Source organism: Marmota flaviventris, chromosome 6, assembly GCF_047511675.1.
Source record: "Marmota flaviventris isolate mMarFla1 chromosome 6, mMarFla1.hap1, whole genome shotgun sequence".
NCBI lineage: Eukaryota > Metazoa > Chordata > Mammalia > Rodentia > Sciuridae > Marmota > Marmota flaviventris.
In genome coordinates, this window is record NC_092503.1 from 46,453,216 (window position 1) to 46,480,777 (window position 27,562).

General features: G+C 35.3%; 1 protein-coding gene and 1 long non-coding RNA gene across 2 annotated transcripts; both read left to right on the forward strand.

The window, feature by feature from the left end:
* The first annotated feature begins 247 nt into the window (after positions 1-247).
* Positions 248-13,316, forward strand: LOC139706198 (uncharacterized). The gene is made up of 3 exons (XR_011707848.1): positions 248-310; positions 11,412-11,563; positions 13,178-13,316. It is a non-coding gene; the product is annotated as an uncharacterized lncRNA (long non-coding RNA).
* Positions 13,317-16,649: 3,333 nt separating this feature from the next.
* LOC139706197 (amine sulfotransferase-like) lies at positions 16,650-27,047 on the forward strand. The gene is made up of 4 exons (XM_071613879.1): positions 16,650-16,740; positions 17,560-17,654; positions 24,553-24,739; positions 26,731-27,047. The coding sequence occupies exons 1-4, from the start codon at positions 16,722-16,724 to the stop codon at positions 26,850-26,852; spliced, it is 423 nt and encodes a 140-aa protein (XP_071469980.1). The 5' UTR covers positions 16,650-16,721; the 3' UTR covers positions 26,853-27,047.
* The last annotated feature ends 515 nt before the right edge of the window (positions 27,048-27,562 follow it).

Here is a 27,562-nt window from a genome sequence, read left to right on the forward strand (position 1 = left end):
CTAGCAACAAGGGTGTGCCTTATCTCTGTTGGCTCCTGCTATCTCCTCCATTCTAACCCCTCCTTCTTTCTCTATAAAAAGCCTATGTACACAATAAGAGTTGCTGGGCCAGTTCGGCTGACTCAACTCCGGACTCTGTGTGATTTTTGTCCAGGCGGGGTGGCAGAGGCCGGGTTGTGACACTCATCTCATTAAGCCCTGGGGACACTAGCTGGTCTAGTGCTCTCTGCTAATCTCCATCGGAGGGCAGTTCTGACAGCTGGTGCCCCATGTGAGGAGGGAACTTCGCTGATGAGCAATCAGTCTACGGGTGAGTGTACCCACATAAGTTCTGGGGCAGTCTTCTTCAAAAAATGATCTCTCCCTTCAATCCCTCGGAATCCTCCTTAAGAGTAGAGGTCTCGAGATTTCTGACACTCAGGCGTTTAAGACCTGGGAGACTATGGTTAAGGCTGCTTCCTGGCTACCAGAGAGTAATTTATTTGATTGGGAGACCTGGGATAGGATTGAACAGCTGGTCCGAAAAGCCCAGGTTAATCGGGGTGAAATTCCTCCTCTTGGAGTTTATCCCATCCTGTCAGCCCTTAAGAGTTGTTGCCCTCCTAGTAGGTCGTGTTCCACACCAGAGGTCAAGGGCCCGCAGCTAAGGGAGGCACTCGGGACAAGATCTATTCCCCTAGGAGACCCTGACCACACACCTTCAACTGAAGCCAGTCCTAAAAGGGAAAGGGGCGATGAGGAGTCCGGGGAGAGCCAAAATGCAGGACCCTTGGACCCCTTTGATGCTGCTCCATGGCCTCCTAGACAGGGAAATTCTCTCCACCCTCCATTACCTAGTTCTGAATCCTCTCAGAACCCTTTTAAAGCATCCACCAGCAGCCCTGGCAGGTCACCCTCTGCCCTTCCTCCACCATATCTGAACTCCGGACCGAGGCTGTACTCCCTTCTAAGGGCTCAAAGTCTCCTACCGGTTGCTGGCTCCACACGGAGTCAGAACCCCGCTCACAGCTTAGTTCAGGGCCATATCAATTATTTCCTGTTAATATTAATCCAGGTGGTAATCGCCCTGCAGCCTGGTATCCCTGGGATCCAGGTGATCTCAAGGAGTTACTTCAGGGCTTTGCCCATCAACCATGCACCTTGGCAGATTGGAGGGCTTTGGTCCTGGCGATTCTTCCTGCCCGGACAATGGGCAGCCAACTCCTTGTTGTTTGCCTCACCATGGTAACCATGGGGTGCCTGGGGAAAGAGCAAGTTTCCTGGTCCCACCTCCCACACTTTGGTGGGCTTCTAATTGATTCTTCCACAGTCACTCAGACAGAACTTCTAGTCCCGCCTTCCAATCACTAACCTGTATTTTCTGTTTCAGATTGCTTCCAGAGCTGCCCAGAGCCCATATTTTTAAGAATGCCTATCTGTAAATGCTAACGAAAGATATTTTTTTCAGACAAAATTTAATTCCACAGGTTTCTATGTTGCAGCCCTAAATTTAAGTTAGTTCTGAGTTACATAACCTGACTTTTGGGGCTGGGGATGTGGCTCAAGCGGTAGCGCGCTCCCTGGCATGCGTGCGGCCTGGGTTCGATCCTCAGTACCACATACAAACAAAGATGTTGTGTCCGCCAAAAACTAAATTCTCTCTCTCTAAAAAAAAAAAAAAAAAAAAATTAAAAAAAGATAACCTGGCTTTTCTTATAGTTGTGTTACTAAATAATCTATTAATAAGAGATATCTAACATGCTTGTTTGTATTTAACTTTAATTTTGGAGGTTATGGAGAAGCATTTGCTCGCCACAGGAACAAAGCCAGCAATGTTCCTGTAATGACCAAAAAAAACCCTTATTCTAATTCCTGACTATAAAAAATAAAAATGTATACACAAGGATCTTATTTCAGTTACATCAAGTGACATCACATAAAAGAGTGCACTCCTAGGTAAAAATAAATTGAAATGGATCCAAGTATTTTAAAAACCACGTGATTACATAAAGTTAATACAATTATAAGTTATGTCCTTATTCTTAATATAATCTGTAAAATAATTAGTACATGTCTAATTGTTTAGTTAATATATATTTGCCTAATTTTTTTTTAACAGAAAACTCGTAATTTATGTTTTATACGTACATTCATCAGATACTCTGCCTTTTCAGTTACAGATATTTGAGATAAATGTATTTACTATAAATTTGCTTTTAAGTGAAAATACAATCTTCAAGTAGTTTCTAATTCTCAAAGTTATTGTTCAAACTCAAAACATGATAAACAAATATAATTCTTTTTTATTTATTCATTTTTTAATAATTAGTTGTTCAAAACATTACATAGTGCTTGACATATCATATTTCATACATTTGATTCAAGTGGATTATGAACTCCTATTTTTACCCCGTATACAGATTGCAGAATCACATCGGTTGTACATCCACGTTTTTACATACTGCCATACTAGTGTCTGTTGTATTCTGCTGCCTTTCCTATCCTCTGCTATCCCCCTCCCCTCCCCTCCCCCCATCTTTTCTCTCTACCCTAACAAATATAATTCTGTCTACAAAACATCTAAGGATTTAAACTACATTTTTATTGATATTTTTCTTATCAAAGTACAATAATTTGTTTATAGATTCTAAGGTTTCCAGAAATTATTCCAAAGTATAACCAGAAAAAAAAATTCTAAAAGAAAAAGATGCTTCAACAAAGAGAAAGCACACATTGGATCCGAACAGGCAGAAAGAAATCAACATGCTACTCCTGTAGTTCCCCTTACCATGGGGATGCTCGCAGGGACTGCAGAACAATATGCCTCAGGGATACAACAAGCTGCCATTCCCCCCACTCACTCCTCTCTTCTGTCAGTGCCCACACTCAGACCCACCAGGTCCTCTTGCCAGCTAACTCAAAACTCAAACAAGCTGAGTAGAGCCCTCAGACCCCCGTATCAGAGACCTGATGAAAATGGCCTTTAACATTGCTTTGTCATCACTGAAAACAGGTTACTAAGAATTAAAGTCCCTTACAGGCTTTTTGGGATATTCACTCTGGTCTTCCCCTCTGCTCTACCTGTTCAACTGCTCAAGTTTTCCTTGCTAGGAAAATCCCAAACCACTTTCCCATTATTCTTTTACATCTCCTTCCTCATTCTCAGATCCACCAGAGCTGCTCTCAGCCCTGCCTTCCCCGTCTTCCCCCTCCCTACCCAGGCCCACAAAAAGTCTTAACTGACCTTCTCCAGAAATCTTCACCATGGCTGATTTTAGGACTTTCAGCAAAAGAATCCCTATAAAAGAGTTCAGTGTAGATAAACTTCCTTTTTTTCGTGTTGCCCTGTTTTACTTGGCCACTGGCTGGAAAAATCAGTGCTCCAAAAGCTAGACACTCCCTTACTAGTTTTTCACAAAATATGTAAATAAGGCCTCTGGCCTTGAGCTGGGCTTCACAGTGATGGCTACATTTCTAAGATAAGGGAGTTATCAACTAGGCTCCATGGTAACAGCTGGCAGGATGAGGAAAGAAAGGAAAGAAAAAGCTCTCCCCCTCCCAGGTGTCCTTGAAAAGTTAACTTGCCCAGAACAGAAATAAAACAAAAAACAATAAACAAAAACTGCTTTTTGTCAACAGAGTGATATTGTTTTGTCTTGATCCATCATGGCCACAGAGTGGTCTTGTCTAATCCTAATGTTATGTAAGATTGATTATGTTTAATAGGAGAACAACCAGACTTTGTCATGAGTAGCAGAACAGTTTGTCTGATAAAACTGGCCTCATACTCACAGCAGGGCCTGGCTGACAGGCCCCAAAGAGGAGACAAGATACTGGAAGATAATATACTTTCTTTAATATGAAGAGAAAAACTGGGCACAACCCCAGGACATCACATAGGGCAGGTATTTCCCCAGAAGTAAGTACTACAGTCTTAGCTGATGTTGCTGATGATTCTCAAATTACATCAAGGACACCCAGCACCCTGAGTGATACAGAGAAGTGAAGAATCTCCTTACATAAGAAGATCCAATTGAAAAACTTGAAATGTGAAGGATGAACAGCTTAAAAAGAAACCATGAAACCTTGATATGGCATTCCTGCTCCGTTAGATGGCTTTTTGCCACTGTGATAAAATGTTTGACAAGAACAGCTTAGAGGAGAAAAAATTTATTTTAGGCTCATATCTTCAGAAGTTCAGTCTATAGTCTCTTATTTAGTATGAGAAAACTGGTGTAAACTCAAAAAACTGTTGCAAAGGGCAGAGGTTATTTCATAAAATGGAATAGTCTAGTGAATAGGTTACAACTCTCATAATCTAATCATTTCACCTCTGAGCATTCCTGTATTGAGTACTGCAATGAGCTTATTGGGAGACACCTTATATCCAAACCGTAATACCAGCCTAGGAATTTTGCTTCAGTTTAAGTAGGATGGAGTGAGGGAGAAAGGAAGCTCCAAGTGTCCTCTATAACATAAAAAGATTGCAAGCTAATCATCATATTTGTCATAGTTGATGAACCAATATTGATACAGCATTTTTAACTAATGTCCACTGTTTACATTAGGGTTCATTGTTCATGTTGAATTTGTTTTATAGTCTGGACAAATGCCTCATGAGTCCAGCATTCAAAGTTCATACGGAATAGTTTCAGTAAAAATCCTATGTGCTCCACGTGTTAACCTCTCTTCCTTAACCCAAACCTTGGAAACCACTAATCTATTCACTATTTCTATTGTTGCCCTTTCCAGAATATGCTATAATTGGTATTACACAGTATTTAATCTTTTTGGACTGATCTTTTTGCACCTTTTGCATTTAAATCTCCTCCTTGTCTTTTCATGATTTCATAGCACATTACCTTTTTCACTAAATAATATTCACATTATTTATGAACAGAACCAGTTTTATTTCTTTCTTGTCAACAAGTATACATTTCATTTCCTTTACTTGTGTAATTGTATTATCTAGACCACGTAGTACAATAGGAGTGATAAAGGCACATTCTTACTTTTCTGTTAGGATAAAATAATTTATTTTTCTACCATTAAGTACAATGCTAGATGTAGGCATTATTTTTTAAAGATATTTATCATAAAATAAAGTCCCACTCCAATATTAAGTTGCTGGAGTTTCTTTTCAAAATGAGCGAGCATGAGATTTTGCGAAATACTTTTTCTATATTTACTGATAAAAGCATAATTTGTCTTCATAAAAATAAAATAAAGGTATTATGTCTACCTACAACTAAAAACTAAATGTTTAAAAAAATTTTGAGACTAAAATCATGTCCTTTTATTTCTATTTACTTATATGGGTATTTCCGTAGAATAATGACATTATCTAAAATAAACATAATACAATTATCAAAAGCAGGAAATGCAACATTGATGCAGTCCTATTATATAAACTACAAATATATATTTTAAAATGTTCAGTTGTAACAACAATATCCTATAGATTTTTTTTCTGTGATAGGATCAAATGCAACATCATGCATATTTATTAATTTATTTATATTGTGGTCTTGGGTATAGAACCCAGGGGCACTGTAACACATAAGTACACCAGCAAGCTCTTCTATTTTTTATTTTGAGACAGTGTCTGACTAACCTTCCTGACTGCCCTCAATCTTGCAATCCTCCTGCCTCTGCCTCCCAAGTCACTGAAATTACAGGTGTACACCATTGTGCCAGACTATGCTTTGTATTTAATTGTCATGTCTAGCTAGTTTCCTTTATTCTCAAATCATTTCTGTCCTGCTTGCTTACTCCTTTTGGCATTGTTAAAAATAGTATATGGCATAATGGGTATTAATGAGTTTTTCTGATGTTTACTCATGATAGAATAAGGTTGAACTTTTTGACAGGAATGCCCTGAATTCAATGTGCTCTCAGTGGTCAACAGGAGAAATGTAGGTTGGCTTAATGTCAGTATTAGGGATGCTACTTTGATTAAATTGGTTAAAGTGGTGTCTATCTGGGTTTTACCTAGTAAAATGACTCTTCTGCACTTTATTACATAAAAATTAATTATTTGACAGTACATGCTTTGAATACATGTAAATAACCTTTTCCTCATTCAAGCATTCCCTCCCATTATTTCTTCTATATTTACTTCTTGATATTTCAGTCCAAAGAGATATTTTTCCTTCTCACATATTTAATCATGCCTTCATTTTTACCAGTATCCATCAGAGATATTTTATCTACAGATGTGAGGCAAATCCATCCCATCATCTGTTTCTATATAGTCTGTGAAGGAAGAATGATTTTCCTTCATGAATGGAAAAGAATTAAAATAATTTTTTTCACATAAACATTATATGAACTCTAAATTTCAGTGTAATTTCATGAAGTTTCATTTTCAAAATGTTATGGTCATTCATTTAATATGTCTCTGATCACTTTTGTATTACATAGTCAGTTTGAGCAATTGTTGCAGAAACTACACCTGGCTGTCTACATGAACATTGCTTTGCACTGTTGCCTATCGCACTACAAGTCACAGTGATGTCATTGTAACACAACAGTGCTTCATGTGGCAGGTGTTTTGTCATACCCTGGTAGTTAGTTAATGTTTTAAAATCACCAGTGCATACTCAGTGTGTAAAAGCTAGAAGAGAAAGGTGTATTATGAATATTTTTAAGGAAACACGGAGTGTGGATTACCTCTTATTAAGGAAGTTGGCAAAGCACCCATTTGGCTACCAAATGCTAAAGAACATAGTGTATATCACCATTATCAGATTAAGCAATCATCACAATATTCCCAAGTCACAAGAAAGAAATGTTTAGAAACATTTAGAAGCTTAAAACCCATCAAATTCCAAATTCTTAGTTTTGCAAATATTTCAACACAGGCTACTAAAGTTATTGAAAGTGTTATATTTTTTGCTCCATTTAAGATTTTATACGTGTTCCACATCTGATAGGATGGGACAAAATATTAAACATGGTTTCATAGATTCAACATCAGAAAATAGTCTGCCCTGCTTGACTATCAAATGAATCACTAAGATGTTGACTTTGATTACAGATTCATTTTTATTTTTATTTTTATTTTTTATTTTTTTGGTAAAAAAAATTTAATGAGATTTAATGGGTGAGGCCTACTAAAGAGTCTAGTCTTTGGAAAGAGGATATAGTAATACTTTTTAAGTGCATGTTTTTTTCCAAAAAAAAAAAAAAGGAAAAATGAAAATGATGCTGTAAACAAACTTCTCAGTATTCATTTGTGAGTCAAGCAAGGTAGGCTGTTTCCTGCTGTTCATTCAAGTAAATGAACTTTGATTAAAGCAGTTGAACACATGTGCCCAGAGAAAATAAAGTTGCCTAACATCACACTCCCCTTCCAAAATGAGTGCACTCTAATTTTACTACACATGTATTGACAAGAACTGTTATAAATTAGTGTTATCTTTGCATCTGTTAGAAAAAATTAGGGACTTTTTTCTTTCTTGTTGATAACATCTGAATACTATTTTGTTCTTGCCCCTTGTCCTGAAAGGCCTAAAACTTTTAATGTATGTCTCAGCCAGTAAGGTTTGTCTTACCTTTATATAAACTCACATTTCCTTATTGTACTGAAAAGGTTGTGATCTATTCTATGATTATGTATTGCAAAATTCGAATTGTTCTTGAAGTGGTCAGATGTGATACCTGCAAGCTGGCTCTGGTGTCCTTTTGACTTTTTCATTATTCTTTGTGTAAATCTTTACACTGTGGTACAAGATGTCCCACATCTATCCTTTCCTGCCCCACCTCTGCACTCAGCCATTGCTCTGGATTCCTCTCAGGCCGCCTTATTTGCTAGATGCACATAACATCTAGCAAGAAGGGAAGAAGGGAATCAAAATGCTGCCTCTGCTCATGGAAGCAGCTGTCTTATTCACTTGGCTGTTATTACTGACTGGTCTAGATGTCTCACAGCTGATAATTATTGGGAGTCAGGGAGAAAAAGAGGGAAGAGAGGAAGGCAAAAGATTCCAAGAACCTCAAAAGACCCCCTTATACATTCGGTTCATTAAAATTTGTATAATAAAAGAAATTCTTATTGAGCCTGTCATAATAATAAATAGAATACTCCTATTGATTTCTACTTTTCATGCTGTATTTATTTTCACAAAATGGACTATTTTAGAAACTCTAATTTGACAAATATCATGAGGAATAAGAGACAGGTTTAATATTTATAAACTGAAATTAGCCTCAGATTACACACTACTTTCTAACCAGAAGGAATTTTATTTTGAAAAGATTCAAGATCTCTCCTAGGTTCAAATTCTGTATGTAGTGGGAACTTGAAAATCAATCATTAGATAATCATTATCTAAGAGCAGATTTTATGAGCAACAAAAGACTGAGGAATGACTCAATTTTCCATGAGAAATGTTAGAAAGACCTGAGATGAATCATAGTTATTTGTGGAAAACAAAAAGCTAACATCTATCATTAAAATGAATAAAGGCACATTGATTAGAAAAGGCAAACTCTATGTGCACTGGAAAACAAATTTATGTTCTTTTCGAGTTTATATAACCCACTTGTAAGTTTATATAACCCCTAGAGCCTTCTGTAGCCACTGCCAGTCAAACAACAGAAGAAACAAACTGGGTGAGATTATGCAAGGAAAGATCTTAAGAATGATCACCAGCCCCTGAGATGGGCTGGAAAGACAGACTTAACCATCATTCAGGTACAAGGAAGCTGTCCTTGAAGATTTCGAATGTGTTTTTTTGTTTGTTTCATAATTGCTGTAATTCAGTAAATGTGCCCTCTCTTATTCTGAAATTTTTAAAGTATCTCCAAAGGTTTGATCCCTTTAAAAAAAAACCTGGGATAACCTGATATGCTTTCCACAGTGTCAACAAAATCTTACCCAATTTATAAGAGCTGAGTTACTCAGTCAGGTTCTAGAACACTACTCACTGGCCAAAACAAACTCCATAGGACTATTTATTCCTCAGTGACAGAGCAGTTCCTGTCAGCTTAAAATTTTTGTGAGAGCTGGTTTTCCTTCAGCAGCTGATCTCAACAGTGAGTAACAGAATAGTTTCTGAGCCATTGTCAATTCTCATCCTGTTTTGCATGAGAGACAAATATCTGTATTGACCTCCTTTTCTCCATAATTATCTATGAACACCCTCACCCCTTTTCTTTCGGACTTCCATGAAGGAATAAGAAGGAGACACAGAAAGGCTTGCTACTTACACAATTTCCTTCTCCTACATGCATCAAAGACATGCAAACTATACTGGGTAGCCAGACGGCACCTACCTGAATCCTCTTCACATGCAGCTTTTTCCTTTGCTTCTGTGATACCAGAGCTCTCAAAATTTTCTCTCCCCTCAGACTGACAGTTGAGTGACTAAATAGAAGAATTCGGAATGTTTGTAGATGCTGCCTGATGCTCTTTCTCATCACTCATAGTTTCTGGAACCCTTTGTGAAATTTCAAAGGGTGTGTGGATGGTGTTACTAGCGGTTAGGAAGGATGTGGTAGGGATCACACTTCACTTTTGGCTTTCTCCTCAACTTATATCTCCTACTATGCGCTTCTCCGTTTATCCATGTGATGCAGTATAAATTCTCCCTCACTACAATTTGAAGGCTGAATTCTCCAAGGTTTTTCCTAGGAAATGCAGGATGTCAATATCAAAATAGCTCTCCATCTGCCTGCATTGAAAACAATCTTTTGATGCATCAGCCCAGCTCTTCTGTCCCCAGGACTCAATATTTCATGTTTCCTAGATGTCAACTTAATGAGGGGAAACCTCTAGCAGCTTAGTAGGGCCTTAATTTTATCTTTCATTTGGTAGCCAAGAAACCAGTCATGAAGGCATCACCCAGGTGAGTCTAACATTAATCATTTTCTGTTCTTATTCTGGAAAAGACTAAACTCTGAATTCCTCCTATTGATCAGTTAACTTGGATTGTTTGTAAAGAACTCAATGTTATTTCTTGACATACAATTTAAACAAAGCCATATTTGCAGCTTTTTAGCAAATTCAGTTTCTTGGCATGCACAGAATTAAAAAAAAAACCTGAAATCTATATTGATTCTAAATCTACTATTAGAACTTATGGGATTGTCTCAATCATGTAACCTTCAAGAAAAGATTTCTCAGGAAGAGCAAATAGAAATGCTTGGCTGGTCTGAATTTTGTAGGTATTTTGACCATGGAAATATACATGGAAGCATTCCTCTTGTGAGCACACTCAGAGAGGGTAACTGGAACTCTGTTTCCCACCCTTAGAATGCCCTGAAATTTCTCCTAGGAACTAGTAAGATAATGAATACATGTGCAATGTATAGCTGCTGTGGCAATGCCCCTAGAGTCTTATTAGCCTAGACCTTGATCTCAGGCACACAGCTCCTGGGACAAACACAATGTTTCACTGAGCCTAAACCTCTCCACATAACAATAACTTTATACAGTGGACTTTCTTGAGAGCTACATAAAACACCTAACATTGCACATTGCAATTTAGTATGTAGCTGAGGATTAGCTGCATAATGTTGCTAAGTCTGTAATACAATGAACAATATGTACTAATGATGCCAATGACCTGAAGTAACCTATGGATATAAATAAATATATATGGCAGCTTGGCCATTCTGCCATCTTTCCTCCCTTTGCATCTTGCCTCTATGTCTCCCTTTTTGTTCTCATTACAAAATTTTAATTATATTTGTCTTTACATTGTTTGCTTTCCATTTTTGTTTTAGTTTATTATTGAGATTCATATGATTTCTGATTTTAAAATCTCCTACTGTAAACTAGGATAACTTTCATGAAGTAACTTGTAACTACGAGGGCAGCATTTCTGAAGTAACAACAATTTAAAGAGCAAAGCATTTTCATTTTTCACTTTCAACAGCATCTCAGATCCCTAATTCAGAAGTTTCTTTCAGACGCAATGAGTTATGCATACTCTAGAAAAACATTAGAAATAAAAGAATATCCATTGAAGAATTTCTTATTTCTACAACAATCAAAAAATATAAGCAATAAAAATGTAAAACACTAAGAATTTCTGGATAAAAATTATGAATTCTCTGGCCAAATTATCCCTTCTCCAATCTTTCCAGTTCAGCTAGCTGGACAAGTTTAAATAATTTGGTTGACTTCTCTGAGTTAATTCCTCTTCTCTATGTTGAGGATCATGGTATCTGTTCCTCATGGACCTTTAAGAAGAGTTGTCTCACTTTTCAGCATTTCTGCTGCCTCATCTTTAAAACACTGATGCTAGCAACACAGCAATGTTGGTGTTTTGTGAAGTTTTAAATCATTCATATATGTGCTGTGGTTAGTGTCATTAATATGTTCATACACATCAGTCATTGCAATAGTGCTAGGCATATATTGACCACTCAATAACTATTATTCACTTCTAAAATAACTTGATATTATATGTTTGCACTTGTAGGTGAAAAATTATGGACAACACAGAGGAATACTTATTTGAATTTAAAGGCTACAATTTTGAAAGGTCTTTAGTTAAAATGCATATAGTACGAAGTGCAGATGATTTTGAAATTAGAGATGATGATGTCTTCATAGTTACCTATCCAAAATCTGGTAAGTGTAAAGAGTGGCCTCATGAGAGTAGATTTTTCCAAAGTTTGGTATGTGTGTGTGTGTGTGTGTGTGTGTGTGTGTGTGATTGTGTCTCTGTGTATGTAAATGTGCTCAGACATCAACAGCAGCCTGACCTACATTTATATATCCATTAGGAATCAGAAAAAAAGTTAGCTAAATCTCAAATCTATACTACCAAAGCTCATTTGCAATAGATATATTGTCAATTCTGTTAAATATATATATATATATATATATATATATATATATATATATATATATATATATATATATATATATTTCTTTATATATATATATATATATAAAGAAACCAAATACTGAGCCATGAGCAGGTACTGGGTAAAGGCTGACCTGTTGGCTTGGTCTGTTGGACAGACCTGAGACAGTCCAAACTCATCTTTTCTCTAATTTGTAAATGCTTCCTGAGTTGGAAGATTTATCTTCCATAATTATACATGTTTTAAGATGTTTCATTTTCTTGAGAAGTATTCCATGTCAGCTGAGTTCCACTGAAGATTCTCAAAAACGTTTTCAACCAGTAAGTTCTACTAGAAAATGAAATAAGAATGATTTTGAGATTTGTGAAGATAATCATTACAAAGAAGTGGTAAAACACAATCCTGTTGGGCTAAACAAGTACTAATAATAGTAATAGTGACTTCTACTTCAGCAGGGCGGGATGCTTGGCTTGGTTTGAGTTTTTAGAGTGGCCCATGCAGACTAAGGAGTAAAGCTGTAGTTATTAAGATTTTACATACAATGTTTTGCTTATTTATAGTGTGGTTTCCCCAGAACACCACAAAGAAGTTGATCATACATGATTAGGCCAAACAAGTGAATAAAATGATATATATATATATATATATATATATATATATATATATATATACACACTCATGTCAAGTTCTGCTATTTCCTGACATCCTTGGATGCTTAAATAGTTTACAAAACCACCTTACATGGTAAAGAGAAAAGGAGGGGAAAGTGAACTCGCTATAATTTTGTTAATTTGTCTATAATTCTAAAGGGTAAAGTTCTGAAAAAGGAATTTCATGAAAGAAAAACAGGTACCCACAAAATATAGTCAAAAGGGACTCAGTAACCAATAACATATTGTAAGAAAGTACAGAAGGAATAAGCTCGAAGACTCCAAACAGAAAGAAATGACACAGAGAAGGAAATGCTAATTTCCCTGATGTGATAGTACAGGGTGTATGCATGTGTGGAATACCACACTCTACCCCATCAATATGTAGAATTATTATAAGTTAAGGAAAAAGTTAAAAACACGAAAAAGGACCTAACATGGAGCAGGAAACAGAGAAGGAGAGGCAGAATTAATCTAAATCATTACTATCATGGAATCAGAACAAACACAGCTCTTCAAGTGACAAAGGAATTTAGAGTCTTTGATTTTATCTTTATTAACTTTAAAGTTTCATAGAGACAAAAATGAAAGTTGGACAAAGTTGTTAGCATACTTAGAGTGTTTAAAAGAAAAGAAAGCTCAAATGATTATGGTGAATGACACTATTGTTGAGTTAATTTTTAATGACTAATTGAGTTTGAAAACAAGATGATTTATTTTTTCAGGTACCATCTGGACTCAGCAGATACTAAGCTTGATTTATTTTGAGGGGCATCGTAACAGAACCGAAGACATCAAAACAATAGATAGAGCTCCCTTCTTTGAATACAATAATCATAATTTGGACTTTACCAAAATACCATCCCCTCGAATCTTCAGTTCTCATCTTCCATATTATTTAGTTCCAAAAGGTCTGAAGAACAAAAAAGCTAAAGTATGTCATAGAGCTTAGTCTCTCTCTCTCTCTCTCTCTCTCTCTTTTTTTTTTTTGCAAAAGCAAAATAACCTGCTTTAAGTAGATTCCCCAAATTATGTTTAGGATATTGCCTTCCACAATAAAAATATATGAATGTCCTAAAAACTATGCCTGTAATAAGCAATTGTGGATATAATTTGCAATTTATTCTATAGCATATAACAAAAATTCTTTCACATTGGCCATAAAATGCCATTCTTTTTTATGATTTCATAGAATTTTATTGTGTGGCTTTGCAATAATTAATGTGTATTTGATGGACAGATAAGTTTCAGCCAATGGATGTCTTGTGTTGTCATAAACATTCCTATAAAGACTTGCACTTTATTTCTCATGCCATGTTTCAATTAATGTGAAGTTTTCAAATTAAAATGTCTAATATTTTAAGTGTTGACAGGGATTACCTACCTGCTTTTTATAATATATGAATCATACTTCATCAAATACCATGTAGGAATGCCTCTGTCCTCACATGCTTACTAATAATGGGAATTTTCAAATTTGCCTAATATGCTAAGTAAGAAAGTAATCTCATTTTTGAGCGAATTTCACTTTCAATTTTAATAAGATTATCTTTTTATATATTTTATAGGCCTTTAAATATCCTTTTTATTTTTTGCCCCTGTGTCTTTAGGTTGTCTTATTTACTGTTTTGTGGAATATTTACTTGGGGCAGTCTTCCCCTTTAAAAAGAAAAGACTTTTCTGAAAAACGGCTTAAAACTTTTAACCTTATGTAACCCAACTGTTAATACTTCTTTCCTGACTTCTGGTTCTGGTGATTTACTAAGAAAACACAACACCAACAACAAAGATTATGTAAATACCCTCCTAGCTAACATTATTTTTAACCTTTTTGGGGGAGGTACATGGGCTTGAACTCAGGATCACTCAACCACTGAGCCACATCCCCGGCCCTATTTTGTATTTTATTGAGAGACAGGGTTTCATTCTTTCATTTCATTTCTGTGGTTATATATTTTCAGCACCTCTCTTTTTGAGGCTGGCTCTGAACTTGTGATCCTCCTGTCTCAGCCTCCCAAGTAGCTGGGACTACAGACTTGAGTCACCAAGCCTGGCTATATTAAAACCTTCTTAGGATTATAAATTAAATCTTATACTACTTATTATATGAGATATGAATATTGCATTATACTTGTCCCAAGAGATACTAATTGACACAGAATATTTTCTTAAATCTTTGACTTGAGTATCTCCACTATTTTGAAGTCTATATATTGATATGCTAAATTTTCATTGTCTCTCTCTTCAGTGTGCAATCTTTATTCCAAAAATAGGTACTTCTGCTGATTATGTAGCAGTTCCTCCCTGTTTTGTACATTTTAACTGATAAGGCAAAGTTTTCTATCTACTTTTTACAATATAGCGTAGTTCCACAACGCTTATCAAATGTGGATTTTAATTTAAGAGAGATTTTTTTCTGGGAAAACAAACATTGCAATATACCAACATTCTTGGAGCTTCATTCTATGTCTCTATTTTATCAGGTCTACTTTAATACCATCAATATGTACCTTTTATTATTCTTTTTACCCACTTGTAGATATTTAACATTGAAAAAAGTATAACTTTTTAATAATCTCGTCAATTTACTCCAATTTTGTGGTTATATATTTGCATTCATGCTGCAAAGATAAAAATTTTATATTCTCTTATTTTTAGAGTTTTCAGGATATAACGAGTTTTCTATTTTACTAGGTTTTCACCCTCTGAGGAACTAGCTTTTTTTCTGGATGTATACTTTCATTTTAATTATTATCTCATTTTAGTATATGTCTTTCTATCTTCTTTAATTAAATGTTCAGTTTACCTATTTCCAGTGTTTATATTTGTCAATATTAACATTTTAAAATGAATATCACTTTTAGTATAACTATGGATATGATTTTGTTAATGTTTAAAACTCTGTTATTTCAGTTTTACTTTTATAATTGGTTTCAGCTCTCTTGAGACTTTTTTAGTTTGTATAGTTTTCTATCATGGGCAATGATGTTTACATATTCTAATTTTTGGATTTTATTTAAAAGTTAATTGTCAATTGCATGATCAGTTTTCAAACATGTAATATGTTTCATACATGAGAAAAGGAGATAAACTTTCTGTGTTGGGTACTTATACAAATTTTAAAAACTAAATAAAATAAAATTTTAATAATCAATTTTATAAATTTATTTTTGCTTTTATTCTTATGTTAAAGACAGTTCTCTGTAAGTGTTCTACTATGATTGTGGCTAAATCAAAATACTTACAGATTTACTGGAACTTTTCCATTGAAGTTTTTCTATTATGATCATCAGTGGACAAAGGTTCCTTTTCTGTTGGTCTTTGAAAACAAATTATGGGCCATCATGTTAAATCATTTGGCCTACAATTTTACTTAATTTCATTTTGTTCCTTATTCTCTAAATCTCTGGGATTTTGCCACATGCTCTTGTTTGTTCTTGATTTGAAATGCCATTTTCACTGCTGCATAATATAACTTCTGAAAGTAGTTCTATCAGATCTGTACTTTCTCTTCATAGAAAAATTAGAATATTCCAGCATTTGCATATCACTACTTGCTGCTATGAATGTTCTTGAGAATGGCCTTTGGGCACATATGCAGGAATTTTCCTATAATATACATCCAAGAAGGGAACTGCAAAGCCAAAAGTACAAGGATTTTCAGTTCTATGGGATGGGGACTATATTTTCTTAAGAAAGCAGGTGTATCAGTTCCTGCTAAATTGCTAATGGACATGTTTTGACTTCCTCCTAGTAATGATACATATCAGACTTTTAAATTTTTTCAATGTGTTATTTATGAAGAGGTATGTTAAAGTGATCTTAACCTACATGTCCATACTCACTAATGAGATTAAGCCTGTTTTGATAGGTTATTGACAATAATTATTGTGTATTCTGTGAAAGGCCTTTTTTTGGTTCAACTTTTCATTAGTGGTATTTTCATATTAATTTTTTTATACAGTTTCTGTCCTATAAGTAAAAGAATTTATTTCAACACTTTTTGTAATAGAGAAAAATTGGGGGAACACCTAATTTTCCATGACTAGAAGAATGGATTAAGATGATTATGATTCATTCAGCTAATGAATATGATGCAACTGTTAAAAACTTGAAATAATATGCTGGAATTGTTAATATTATTTCTAATTCTTCCTGCAGATTCTTTATATCTACAGAAATCCTAAAGATGTTTTGGTTTCCTTTTTTCATTATTCAAATTGGGTGGCTATATTAAAGAATTCTGAAACTTTTGAGAATTATATAAAAATGTTTCTAGATGGACAAGGTAACTATGAGTTTATTTATCAAGAAACTTAGGAAAGATATGTAGAGAGATGGAAAAGGGCAATTGTACAATGCATGCTCTTGAGTAGTTACTATGACATATCAACTTAGTCTGCCACCCAGTGGCGTTTCCATTCCTTGCCAGGACCATGTGGGTTTTGTCAAGTTTTCAAAGGCATGTTGTTTGGAAAATATTTTGACCAGTCCATAAGAGGCTTACACGTATTCTATCAATTTAAACTAGCTACAAATATAATTAAAACAATACATTCCAGAATCACTAATGATCAGGGTGTTTGTGTACTCTCTCCTGGACCTGTGGTAAGCCTTCTAGGGCCATGGTGGAGTTTATCACTCCACTACTGATGAGGATTGAAGGTTGCAAGGGACTTGTAGTGAGAAGTATCAGGATCTCACTCATTTAAAGATTACATTCAGGTTTTGTCTCATTGTAAACAGGTAGCTTTGCTATCCAGAAATCTTAGAGAATGAGAAGAAAAATGGACATGTGTGTTTTCTGGTGGATATAGGAAAGTGGAGGAAATTGCTTTAAAGAAATCTGATTTAAACTTAGACCCAGGGGCTTTCTCATTTCTTCATTGCTGCCTTCCTACATCCATAAAGTCACTTTTCATGATCACTTCTCTATGAAAACCATGATTGTTCCCCTAAGCAGTAATCATTTCAAAACAGTAATATAGATGTTCAGTGGTTGGGGCCTTTATTTTTGTTTTTGTGACCATAAGGAGGAAAAGACAGAATACTTTGCTATTCAATAAGTGCAACATCTTTACCTTCTTACTAATTATTTTTTGCACAGTGGTGGGAAGTCGTTGGTTTGATCACATAAAAGGCTGGTATGAACACAGACATGACTTCAATATTCTGTTCATGAGCTATGAAGATATGAAAAAGGTAAAATAAGAAGTATTTTTTAAAATTCTATTTTTAAACCTTTTTTCTCCTGGTTTCAGTAAAACTCATTCTCCTAGTCATTTTCATACATATTTCGTAGGCTTTTGGGGGGTAAGTGGGGGGTCTAATTTCCTGCTTATCCATTAATTATTACTGGTTTTCCTCAAGGGTGTCTTCTCACTACACACAGTCACCATGGTTATCATTTAAAAACTGTAGAAATAAAGGCAACCTCAAATATCTAGGATACCAATCTTGTAAATCATTTTTATTAATATTAATTACGTATTAATGGGTTTTGTTATCTGATTTCTATATGACCATGCAACATGCACTGATCATATACAATCTCCCTTCTTCCACTCTTACTTACCCTTCCCCCTGGACCCTTCACAGGCACTAGTATTCATGATTCTAGTTTCAGTCCATATTTGTTGTTGTTCTCACGTGTGCCTCTTGCACTACTTGTCTTTGTATGTCTGGCTTATTTTATTTAACATGATCTCCTTCAGTTCATGAATTTTGCTGGAAGATTTCATTTTTTTATATCTGAATAATAGTCCAGTGTGTGTGTGTGTGTGTGTGCACCATGTTTTCTTTATGTGTTCATCTTTGATAGACACCTAGGCTGAATCCTTATCTATTGTGAATAGTGATACAATAAACATGAACATGTGAGTTGTCTCTTCTATGGTGACTCTATTTCTTTTTGATATATACCCAGGAATGTAACAGTTGGATTATACAGTAGTTCTGTTTTTAGTTTAGTGGGTTTTTTTTTTTTTTTTTTTGAGGATACACCATACAACAAACTTTTTTCCATGGTACTTGTACTTAAGAAAGTTCATCAAGGAACACCATGACAATGGGGGAAGAAGCCACTTCAAAGACAGGATAATTGTTGCTATAGATGAGGGTGAGGCCTGTGAGGCATGTTCTTCCTGTTTTTTAAAGAGAATCTTCATGTGAAGTCATAGGATGCTTATATGCTGGTGAAAGTTTCAAAACTGCCTGAAAACTTTGTGTAATTCAAACACAAGATAGTTGAAATTTATTGTTCTGTGGACTCTGGTTGGTATGTGGATTCATTAATACATCATATATTCAGTTACTTCAACAATCACTGAATGATTGCTCTGTGACTGGCACTGAATCATGAGTAATAGATGACTGAATTTTTTATAAACAGAACTCATAATCTATCAGGGAAAACAGGTACTCACCAAGCTAGTATATGTAGTTCAAAAGTAATAAGTGAAATTATTAAGGAAAAGTCTAACTATAATGTCAATGTGCATATGTACTGAGAGTATCTAGTATAGTTGAAAGTGAAGGTCTTTTTTTTTCCTGAAATAAATAAATAAGAGCGAACAGAAAGAAAAGAAATGGGAGAGACTTATAAGAAAAAAGGAAAATGCATGAGACCTTTGAAGACCTAAGGGAAGAACTTGAACAATGTGGAAGAGATGAAATATTAATATAGAGGGGTTTTGTAGGAGCCAGATTTTATAAGATCTGTGGACTATGTTAATGAGAGTGATTTCTTTAAAGTTAAAAGTAGTCAAGAGCCTCTAAAAGAATTATTAAGAGGGGTAGCCATAGAATATGATTTATATTTTTGAATGTTATTCCCATTCATGAATTAAAAAGAAAAAATAGTGAGTATAACTAATCCAGTCCAGACACAGACCAGTGTGTTAATCCACTGAACATCAGTGCTTCCTTGGATTGGAGTAATGTCATTATGAATGAAGAGAATACAGAGTTTTGAGGCACAGTTAAGATGTAAAAAGAAAAGGGATTGTACAAAGTACAAATGATAAAGAGAGAGGTATCAAGGATGCTTCCTTTATTTCCAGTTGGTGCAGGTGTGCAGATAGTGGTCTCATTCGTGAAGGTGTTTAGGGCACTCTGAGGCAGGGTTGGGTTAGAGGGGGATCAGAGGAGCTTGAATATGACATTGTTTTTGACCTGTGAAGATTAAAGTGATTTAGAAGAAATCAAATGAATAGAGTGAGAAACAAATGAAAAATACAAATCAAACTCAAAAAGATTTCTGCCTTTAGATATTAATGCCATTAATTTGAACATCATCACTATAAAGAATATAATGGCAGTAGCCTGGGAGGCTGAAGCAGGAGGGTTGAGAGTTCAAAAGTAGCTTCAGCAATTTAGTGAGGCTCTAAGCAACTCAATGAGACCCTATCTCAAAATAGAATATAAAAAGGGATAGGGATGTGGTTCAGTGGTTAAGGGGCCCTGGATTCAATTCCCAATACCAAAAAGAACAAAAGAATGTATGAGAAGAATGAATGTGGATAAAATTGATTGGGGTAGGATGGAGTAAGGAAGTAAAGGAGAGAAGGAATATAGACATTGGTCAACTCAAGTTTTCCGCTTTACAGCTCTTTCTAGAGAAACCTCACAATGTTGTCAAAAATTAGATATTCAGGGCTGGGGTGGTGGCTCAGTTGGTAGAGTGCTTGCCTAGCATGTGTCAGGAACTGGGTTCTATTTTCAGCAACGTATTTAAATAAATGAATAAAATAAAGGTCCATCAACATTCAAACAATATTTTTTTTAAAAAAACATTAGGTATTCATCAAAGTTGGAATACGTTTTGGAGTCTTCCTTTGTCTGTTGCTTCCCTTGGAAATGTCTTGGTAGTTTTACGAAACACTGCCCATGCCTGCTTCTCCAGTGATAAACCCAGCAAAATGTATAAACTCAGGGCAGTTTCTCTCAGAGGATTTTTCACATTTCTCACTTAATTAGTAGTAGTAGCCCTAGAACCTTAATGACTATGCAGGATTATTTTCTACTTTCCTGTCACAAGTAGAGTCGAGTGGTATATAATTGAACTAGAAGCAATTATAACTATAATGTTTAAAGATTCATATTTAGGTGGAAAAAGTCAAGTTAGAAGACCAATAATTCATTATCATATAATGAGGATGGAGGTTACCATTAGGGGAAGGACAAGGTTTAAAATGAGGAAAGGGTGTTTATTGGGGGATTCTGGAATGCGTGTCATTTTCATATATGTATTTTATTTTAAAATGTAAAAATTCTGGAAATACTTTATCTTAAGAGAAATGATACTCCCCTTTGGGGGGAGTCTAATATGAGAGATTTAATCATTCCCATCCTGTTATCTTTTCCTTCAACATATTGGAACTGGCTGATGCCTCTAGGAAAGAGATGCATATATACCTGAAGGGTGTGGGGCAGTTGTCTTTGGAGACCCCACAAATACAGTGGTAAAGAAGAGAGCTGCCCGTTGTGTTACATGAAAAACCATTTTGTGGAATATGGCTCAGAATTTTGGATAGTAATTGGTAGTAGAATTAGGGAATGGCTGGTGTTCTGAAGAACTGGCCAAAGTACAAGACTGTAGCAAGACCTAGAAAATAATCTCTGAATCTATGTTATGGTTTAATTATGACTTGTCCCCCAAAAGATCATATGTGAGACTATGAAAGAAAAGTTTAGGGATGATATATGATAGGATGATAAAAGGCCTGATCTAATCAGGGCATTAATATCCTAAGTGGTAATTTTAGGCAGGTAGGTAGGGTAGAGCTGGAGGAGGTAGGTCATCAGGGATATCCCTTTGTGGTATAATGTCATGAGCTGATTGGAGCTCTCTCTGCTTCCTGGTGTGATGTCTTGAGTTGCTTTTCTCCACCACATTCTTCCACCGTGATATTCTGACTCACTTCAGGCCCTGTGGAATGGAGCCGGCTGTCTATGGACTGAGACCTCTGAAACCGCGAGCCACCAAAAAAACTTTGCCTCCTCTACGTTTATTCTTGTCAGGTTTTTTTGGTCACAGCAACGAAAAACCTGACTAAAACAATCTGTGTTTCATCTTCCATTAAAATTATTCACTAAAGTCTACATTTCGATTAACAAGCTGGGGGTTTATCTGATACTTTGGTTAATAATAGTTGGCTTTGAGGGAAAGACTTTAATTTTATCTCTTATTTCCTTGTATGTGACAAGTATAGCTGTTTTGAAATTCTTTCGGATAATTTCTACATTTGTAACATCGATAGTTCTATTTTATTGTCTTTTTTATGCTAGAACTTGTTCACATTTTCTTATCCCTTTGTATTCATTTATATCCTAATTTTATTATTTTTTTCTGCACCCAAGTTTGGTGTAGAAATAAGTTAATAACTGTGGTGTGGGAGACCAACCTTGCACATGACTGAGTCACACTCCTCTGCTGGGTGCTGAGGCACTCAATCACAGAAATGTGGCAGAGCTTTCCCCACCCTTCTTGGGTTCAAGGGTTGGTGTTTCGTGCATGGGTGTGTCTTGCTACAGCCCCATGGGTGAAGCTATGCTCACCTGTTCTTTTGTAATATAACCCCTTGCCCTGTTTAGGATAGAATCTTCCATGGAAGTGCCTTGTGTGTGTCCCCTTCTCTTACTCTGCCCTTGGGTGTGGCCTACCCAGGTGTCAGTAAACCTGCTGACAGTGGACATCATGAACATAGACTCAGCCCCCTGAAACCTGACCCGTTGCCTCATTTGAATAGCTTCTCCTCAATAAAAGGGGTCAGGGCATGTGCACTCTCTCTCTTCCTGCGGACCCTTAAGGTCAGAGGAGCCATCACAGCGACCCCAAAGAAAAAGGTATTTGTGTCCCTTGTGTGGTTATTTTGCACAGCCCAATTAGCCCAGTTCAACTGGAGTAACCCCTGAGCATTTTCTGTGGACCTGTTATTTTTATTCATCCTCTCACACTACATTTTTTCCCCTACAAGAATACAGCTAACATACTCAGGAAGTTAGCAAGGCCCTGTATCCTCTGTCCCCAACCTGCCAACCCATCTCCATTTCTTGTGAGCACATAGTGTATCAAGCACTTTGAAGTTCACATTTCATAGGGTTAGGGGTTTCAGGTTTCTTTAGTTGGGGGCTCATTTTTTAAAATTTTATCCAGAAAAGAAATCTTTGCTTCTTGAATTGAAAGAAAAGTTCCTTTCTCATGAAAATTGTTATAACCTCTTTGAGATACAGTTTTTCCAGTTAAAGTACTATTGCCTATAGTAATTCTGTTTAGGTTTTATCCTCCCACTGAAGTTTTTACTTGTGATAAAATATCCATGACATAAAGTATATTTTTTACTTGTGATAAAATATCCATGACATAAAATATGCCACTTTAACGACTTTGAAGCGGATACCAGGGATTGAACTCAGGGACACGCAACCACTGAGTCACATCCCCAGCCCTATTTTGTATTTTTTTAGAGACAGGGTCTCACAGAGTTGCTTAGCCCTTGCTAAATTGCTGAGGCTGGCTTTGAACTCACCATCCTTCTGCCTCTGCCTCCTGAGTCCCTGGGATTACAGGCATGAGCCACCGTTCCCAGCCTGCTTTAACCATTTTTTAAGGGAACAGTTGTGTGTCATGAAGTATGTTCATATTCTTGTGCCAACATCACCACTCTCCTACTCTAAAATGAATTCATATTGCAAAACTGAAACTCTATATTCACAAGGCTATAATCCCTCATTCTCCAGTCTCAGCTCCCTGTAGGTCTTGTAAAAAAACATTCTACTTTCTGTGTTTATGAAGTTGATTAGTCTTAGTATATCATATCAGTGGAATCATACAGTATTTGTCCTTTTTGACTGGCTCATTTAACTTAACTTACCATAATGTCTTCAGGGTTCATGCATTTGTAGCATAATGCCTTCCTTCTAAGGCTGAATAATATTCCAATGTACATATGTACTACATTGTATTTGTGTATCTCATACATATACATACATATAGATCACTTTTATATTCTGCATTGTGAATAATGATGTATGAACATGGTGTACAAATCTCTCTCTGAGACTTTAACTTTCAATATTTGGGGTACATACACAGAAGTGGATTTGTTGGGTCATATTGTAATGCTGTTTTTAGGTTCATACTATTTCCATTGCATTTGCAGCATTTTTACATTTCTACCAACATGCATAAATCTTAATTTTTCTGATTCATTGGTCTTATTGTTGTCTGATGTGGTTTATTTTTAATAATAAAAATATTGAAATAAAAATAAATAAAATATTTAAAATTTTAAAATAATAATAGCCTTCCTAATGGGTGTGAAGTGGTACCTTACTGTGGTTGATTTGCATTTCCCTAATGATTAGTGATACTGAGCATCTTTTCATGTACTTATTGGACATGTGTATATCTACTTTGAAGAAATCCTTTGCCAATTTTTAATTGGACTGATTTTTTTATTCTCGTTGATTTGTAAGAATTCTTTATGTATTCTGGGTAGTAGAACTTTTAAGATATTTGGTTTCTTATTCTACAACTTAAATTTCTTTGTTCTAATGTCTTTTTTGTTTTATTTTTTGTTTGTTTTGGTGTGTGTGTGTGTGTGTGTGTGAGTGTACTTGGGGTTTTTAATGTAAAAGATAATCTTATGCGCTAACAGGGACCACTTCATTTGCTTTATTTTCTATTTCAGTACCTTTTTTGTTTTTATTGCTTAGGTGCTGCAGCTAGTATTTCTAGTATCATGATAAATTAAAGTGGAAAAATGGAGTTGAACTTACTCCACATCTCAGATGAAAATCTTTCTCTCTTAGTTGAGTTTGCTGTTAGCTGTTCCATATAAGACTTTTTCATGTTGACGTAGATTCCTTCCATTGCAGATTTATTGAGAGTTTCATCATAAAAAGATGTTGGGTTTTGTTAAATGTTTTTTGTGCATCAATTGAGATAATCATGTCAGTTTGTTTCCCCATTCTCTTCTCATAACAAACTGCATGGTTCATATGATGACACTTCTTTGCATTCCAGCAATCAATTTCACTAGAATATGAAAATGTTGTGTGTTTGGCTGTAACTCATGCATACTCATGACTCTTTCAGGACCTCAGAAGTGCAGTGTTGAAAATCTGTAGATTTCTTGAGAAAGAACTTAGTGAAGAAGTCGTGGATACTGTTGTGAAACAGGCTTCATTTCAGAACATGAAGACTAATCCACAAGCAAATTATGATGATATTGTAAAACAGGAAATGGGAGTGAGAAACAACGAAGGAAATTTTCTGCGGAAAGGTACTATTCAGTAGTTCTTAGTAGCAAGATGTAAGCTGTCATTCAAGTCCTTGATACCTAGGAGAAATAATAAGTGCTTCCATTATGTCTCTCCAAGTAACAGTGACATTTGGAACCTAGAGAAATTAAGCATCTAATTGAGAGTAGGTCTGAAGAGGTTTTCAAGAAACCTAAGTGTTTTAGTATACAAACTGCTTAATTAATATTGCCTTATTTCTAAGTCACATGAGCCTCGTCAGGTATATTAAATGAGAAGAACAATAATCCTTATTTTCCCTTTGTTCTTCTAGAATAATCTAAGGAGTAAACTTAATGTGTGTTTTGCTGTGCTGGGAGGAGGTTTGGATTACTGTGTTACCATGTGTCATCACAAAGAGTGATATCTTATTAGTGCTATCTGCTATGAATTCAGTTACTTCAAAAAATCCTTGAAATCGTTTTTACTGTGATCTTATTACATGCTTGAAGTAGTTGTCAAGAATGAATATTATTTCCCTTGTAACTGATACCCTTTAAATTCAAAGTATTATTATTATTATTAGTAGTAGTATAGTAGTACCAAGGATTGAACTCGGGGGCACTCAAGCACTAAACCACATCCCCAGCTGCTATTTGGTATTTTATTTAGAGACAGGGTCTCACACTGAGATGCTTAGAGCCTCACCCTTGCTGAGGCTGGCTTTGAACTCAACATCCTCCTGCTCAGCCTCCTGAGCTGCTGGGATTACAAGCATACAACACCACACCTGGCTTCAAATTGTTAATTTTTAATTTAATCATTTAGTGTATAAACATTCTAAACATTTCACTTCTACTTTATTCACATTTTATGTCATAATTGGCTCATAATTTACCAATAGGATGATGGATATTAATTTATGAACAATTGTATAAACATCCTATGGAAATTGCCCTAGATATTGATATATTTTTAAATTCCTTTTTTTGATGACATTTATTATAAATTCTCCCTTTTAATTCCTCAGCTACAGTAGATAAAAAGCAATTCTCATATCCCTAAGAGCTTGTTATCTTTTCCAAAGGCCAATAATAATGTCTATACATGTGAACCTGATAGCTGGAAATGCCAAGTTATTTTTCACTTAAGAAGAATGGCATAATGTAATCCCTGCGGTTCAGGAGGCTGAGGCAGAGGAATGCAAGTTCAAAGCCAGCCTCAGCAAAAACAAGGTGCTAAGCAACTCAGTGAGATCCTGGCTCTAAATAAAAAACAAAATAGAGGTGGGGAGTGGTTTAGTGGTCGAGTACCCCTGAGTTCAATCTCCGGTACTCACCCCCACGAAAAAGAATGGCATAATGATGGTTTAATCTTGTATAAAAAAAAAAAAGATGCAGAAAGAGAAGCTCTGGTGCTCTATATGACTTTGATTTTATAGGTTGAAAATACTTGAGTTTTGTTTTGTTTTTTTTTTTTCAAATTGAAAAAGAAAGAAATACTTATCTTGGAGGGTTTTAGTAAGAATTATATTACAGTTGATAAATGTGGTGCACTTAGTATGAGGTTCACTTAGTATATATACAGGAGTATATATATTAAAATACTTTTTAAATTCTAATGTATTCATATCTTTATAGTTTTTTTATTCCTAAGGATCACAGAGTGGGAAAGGCTAACATATGGAGAAGTAAATTTTAAATCTCTTTACTGCATTATTTTGTTCCTAGATTCTTTATTCAATCATTCCTGTGTAAGAAAAGATGAGGTCTCCAATCCTGTGGATCTGAACAAATATTTAGCTTGGTTGAAAAGAGATTAACCCATTAATTTCCAATTTTTAAATTCTGTGAACACAATAATATTCACATATTATTAGAAAGTTAAAAAATAGGTATATTGGTTGCTCCATTTAAATTTGACAGGGGTTCCACATCTGGGACAATGGGACACATGGGTTCAAATGGTTGAGGCAGTCTTTAGCATGAAGTGTTCTTTATTCACCAAAGTGACATTCATGTTCATATCCCATTAGGTACCATTGGAGATTGGAAACATCATTTTACTGTGGAGCAGAATGAAAGATTTGACCAGATATTCCAAAGGGAAATGAAAGACTTTCCCCTCAAGTTCGTCTGGGATATAAATGAGGAGTAGAATTCTAATCAAACTATAAAAGAATCATGTAAACTCTAATCAAATGCTATACCTTAACATACATAATAATAATAACATACATAATGCCTACTACTAATTATAAAACTTCATTAACAAAATAAATAAACTATGCTTAGATCAGTTGCCATGAATTCTTTAAAATTTAAAAAAATTAGTTTTACTTTAATAATTAAAATTACAAATCAGAAATTAAAATGCTTTTGCAGCTTTGGTACCCTGCATGAAAATGGCAAAACAGGAAGCATAAAACATGACTTGCAAATATCTTCAGAAATTATTCTGTATTGTGTATTTTCCAATACCCACAATTAAATTCAGGATCAATTAAACATTAAAAATCATTTTATTCTTGTACTTAAATTTTAATTCTTTGGTTTCGAAATCAATGTGGATATTCAAATGTGATATAGAATAAATGGAGAAGTCCTATATAAATAGGTACTTCTTTTTAATAATTTAACAGATCACAGTTTGCACTAGATGAAAAAATAGTTTTTTCAGGCTGGTCAGGATGGCATGCACTTGTAATCTCACGACCTAGGAAGCTGAGGTAAGAGGATAGCAAGTTCTAGCCAGCCTCAGCTACATACAGAGACCCTGTGTCAAAAGTTTTAGAAAAGGAAAGGAGGCTTGGGGATATAGTTCAGTAGTAGAACTCCCCTGTGGTTATTCCCCAGTACAGTAACACT

Bases quoted from the DNA above. Each gene is read 5' to 3' on its own strand.
- LOC139706197 (XM_071613879.1), top strand. The intron at 17,655-24,552 runs GTAAAATAAGAA...TGACTCTTTCAG, and splicing joins GCTATGAAGATATGAAAAAG to GACCTCAGAAGTGCAGTGTT. The intron at 24,740-26,730 runs GTACTATTCAGT...ATATCCCATTAG, and splicing joins AGGAAATTTTCTGCGGAAAG to GTACCATTGGAGATTGGAAA.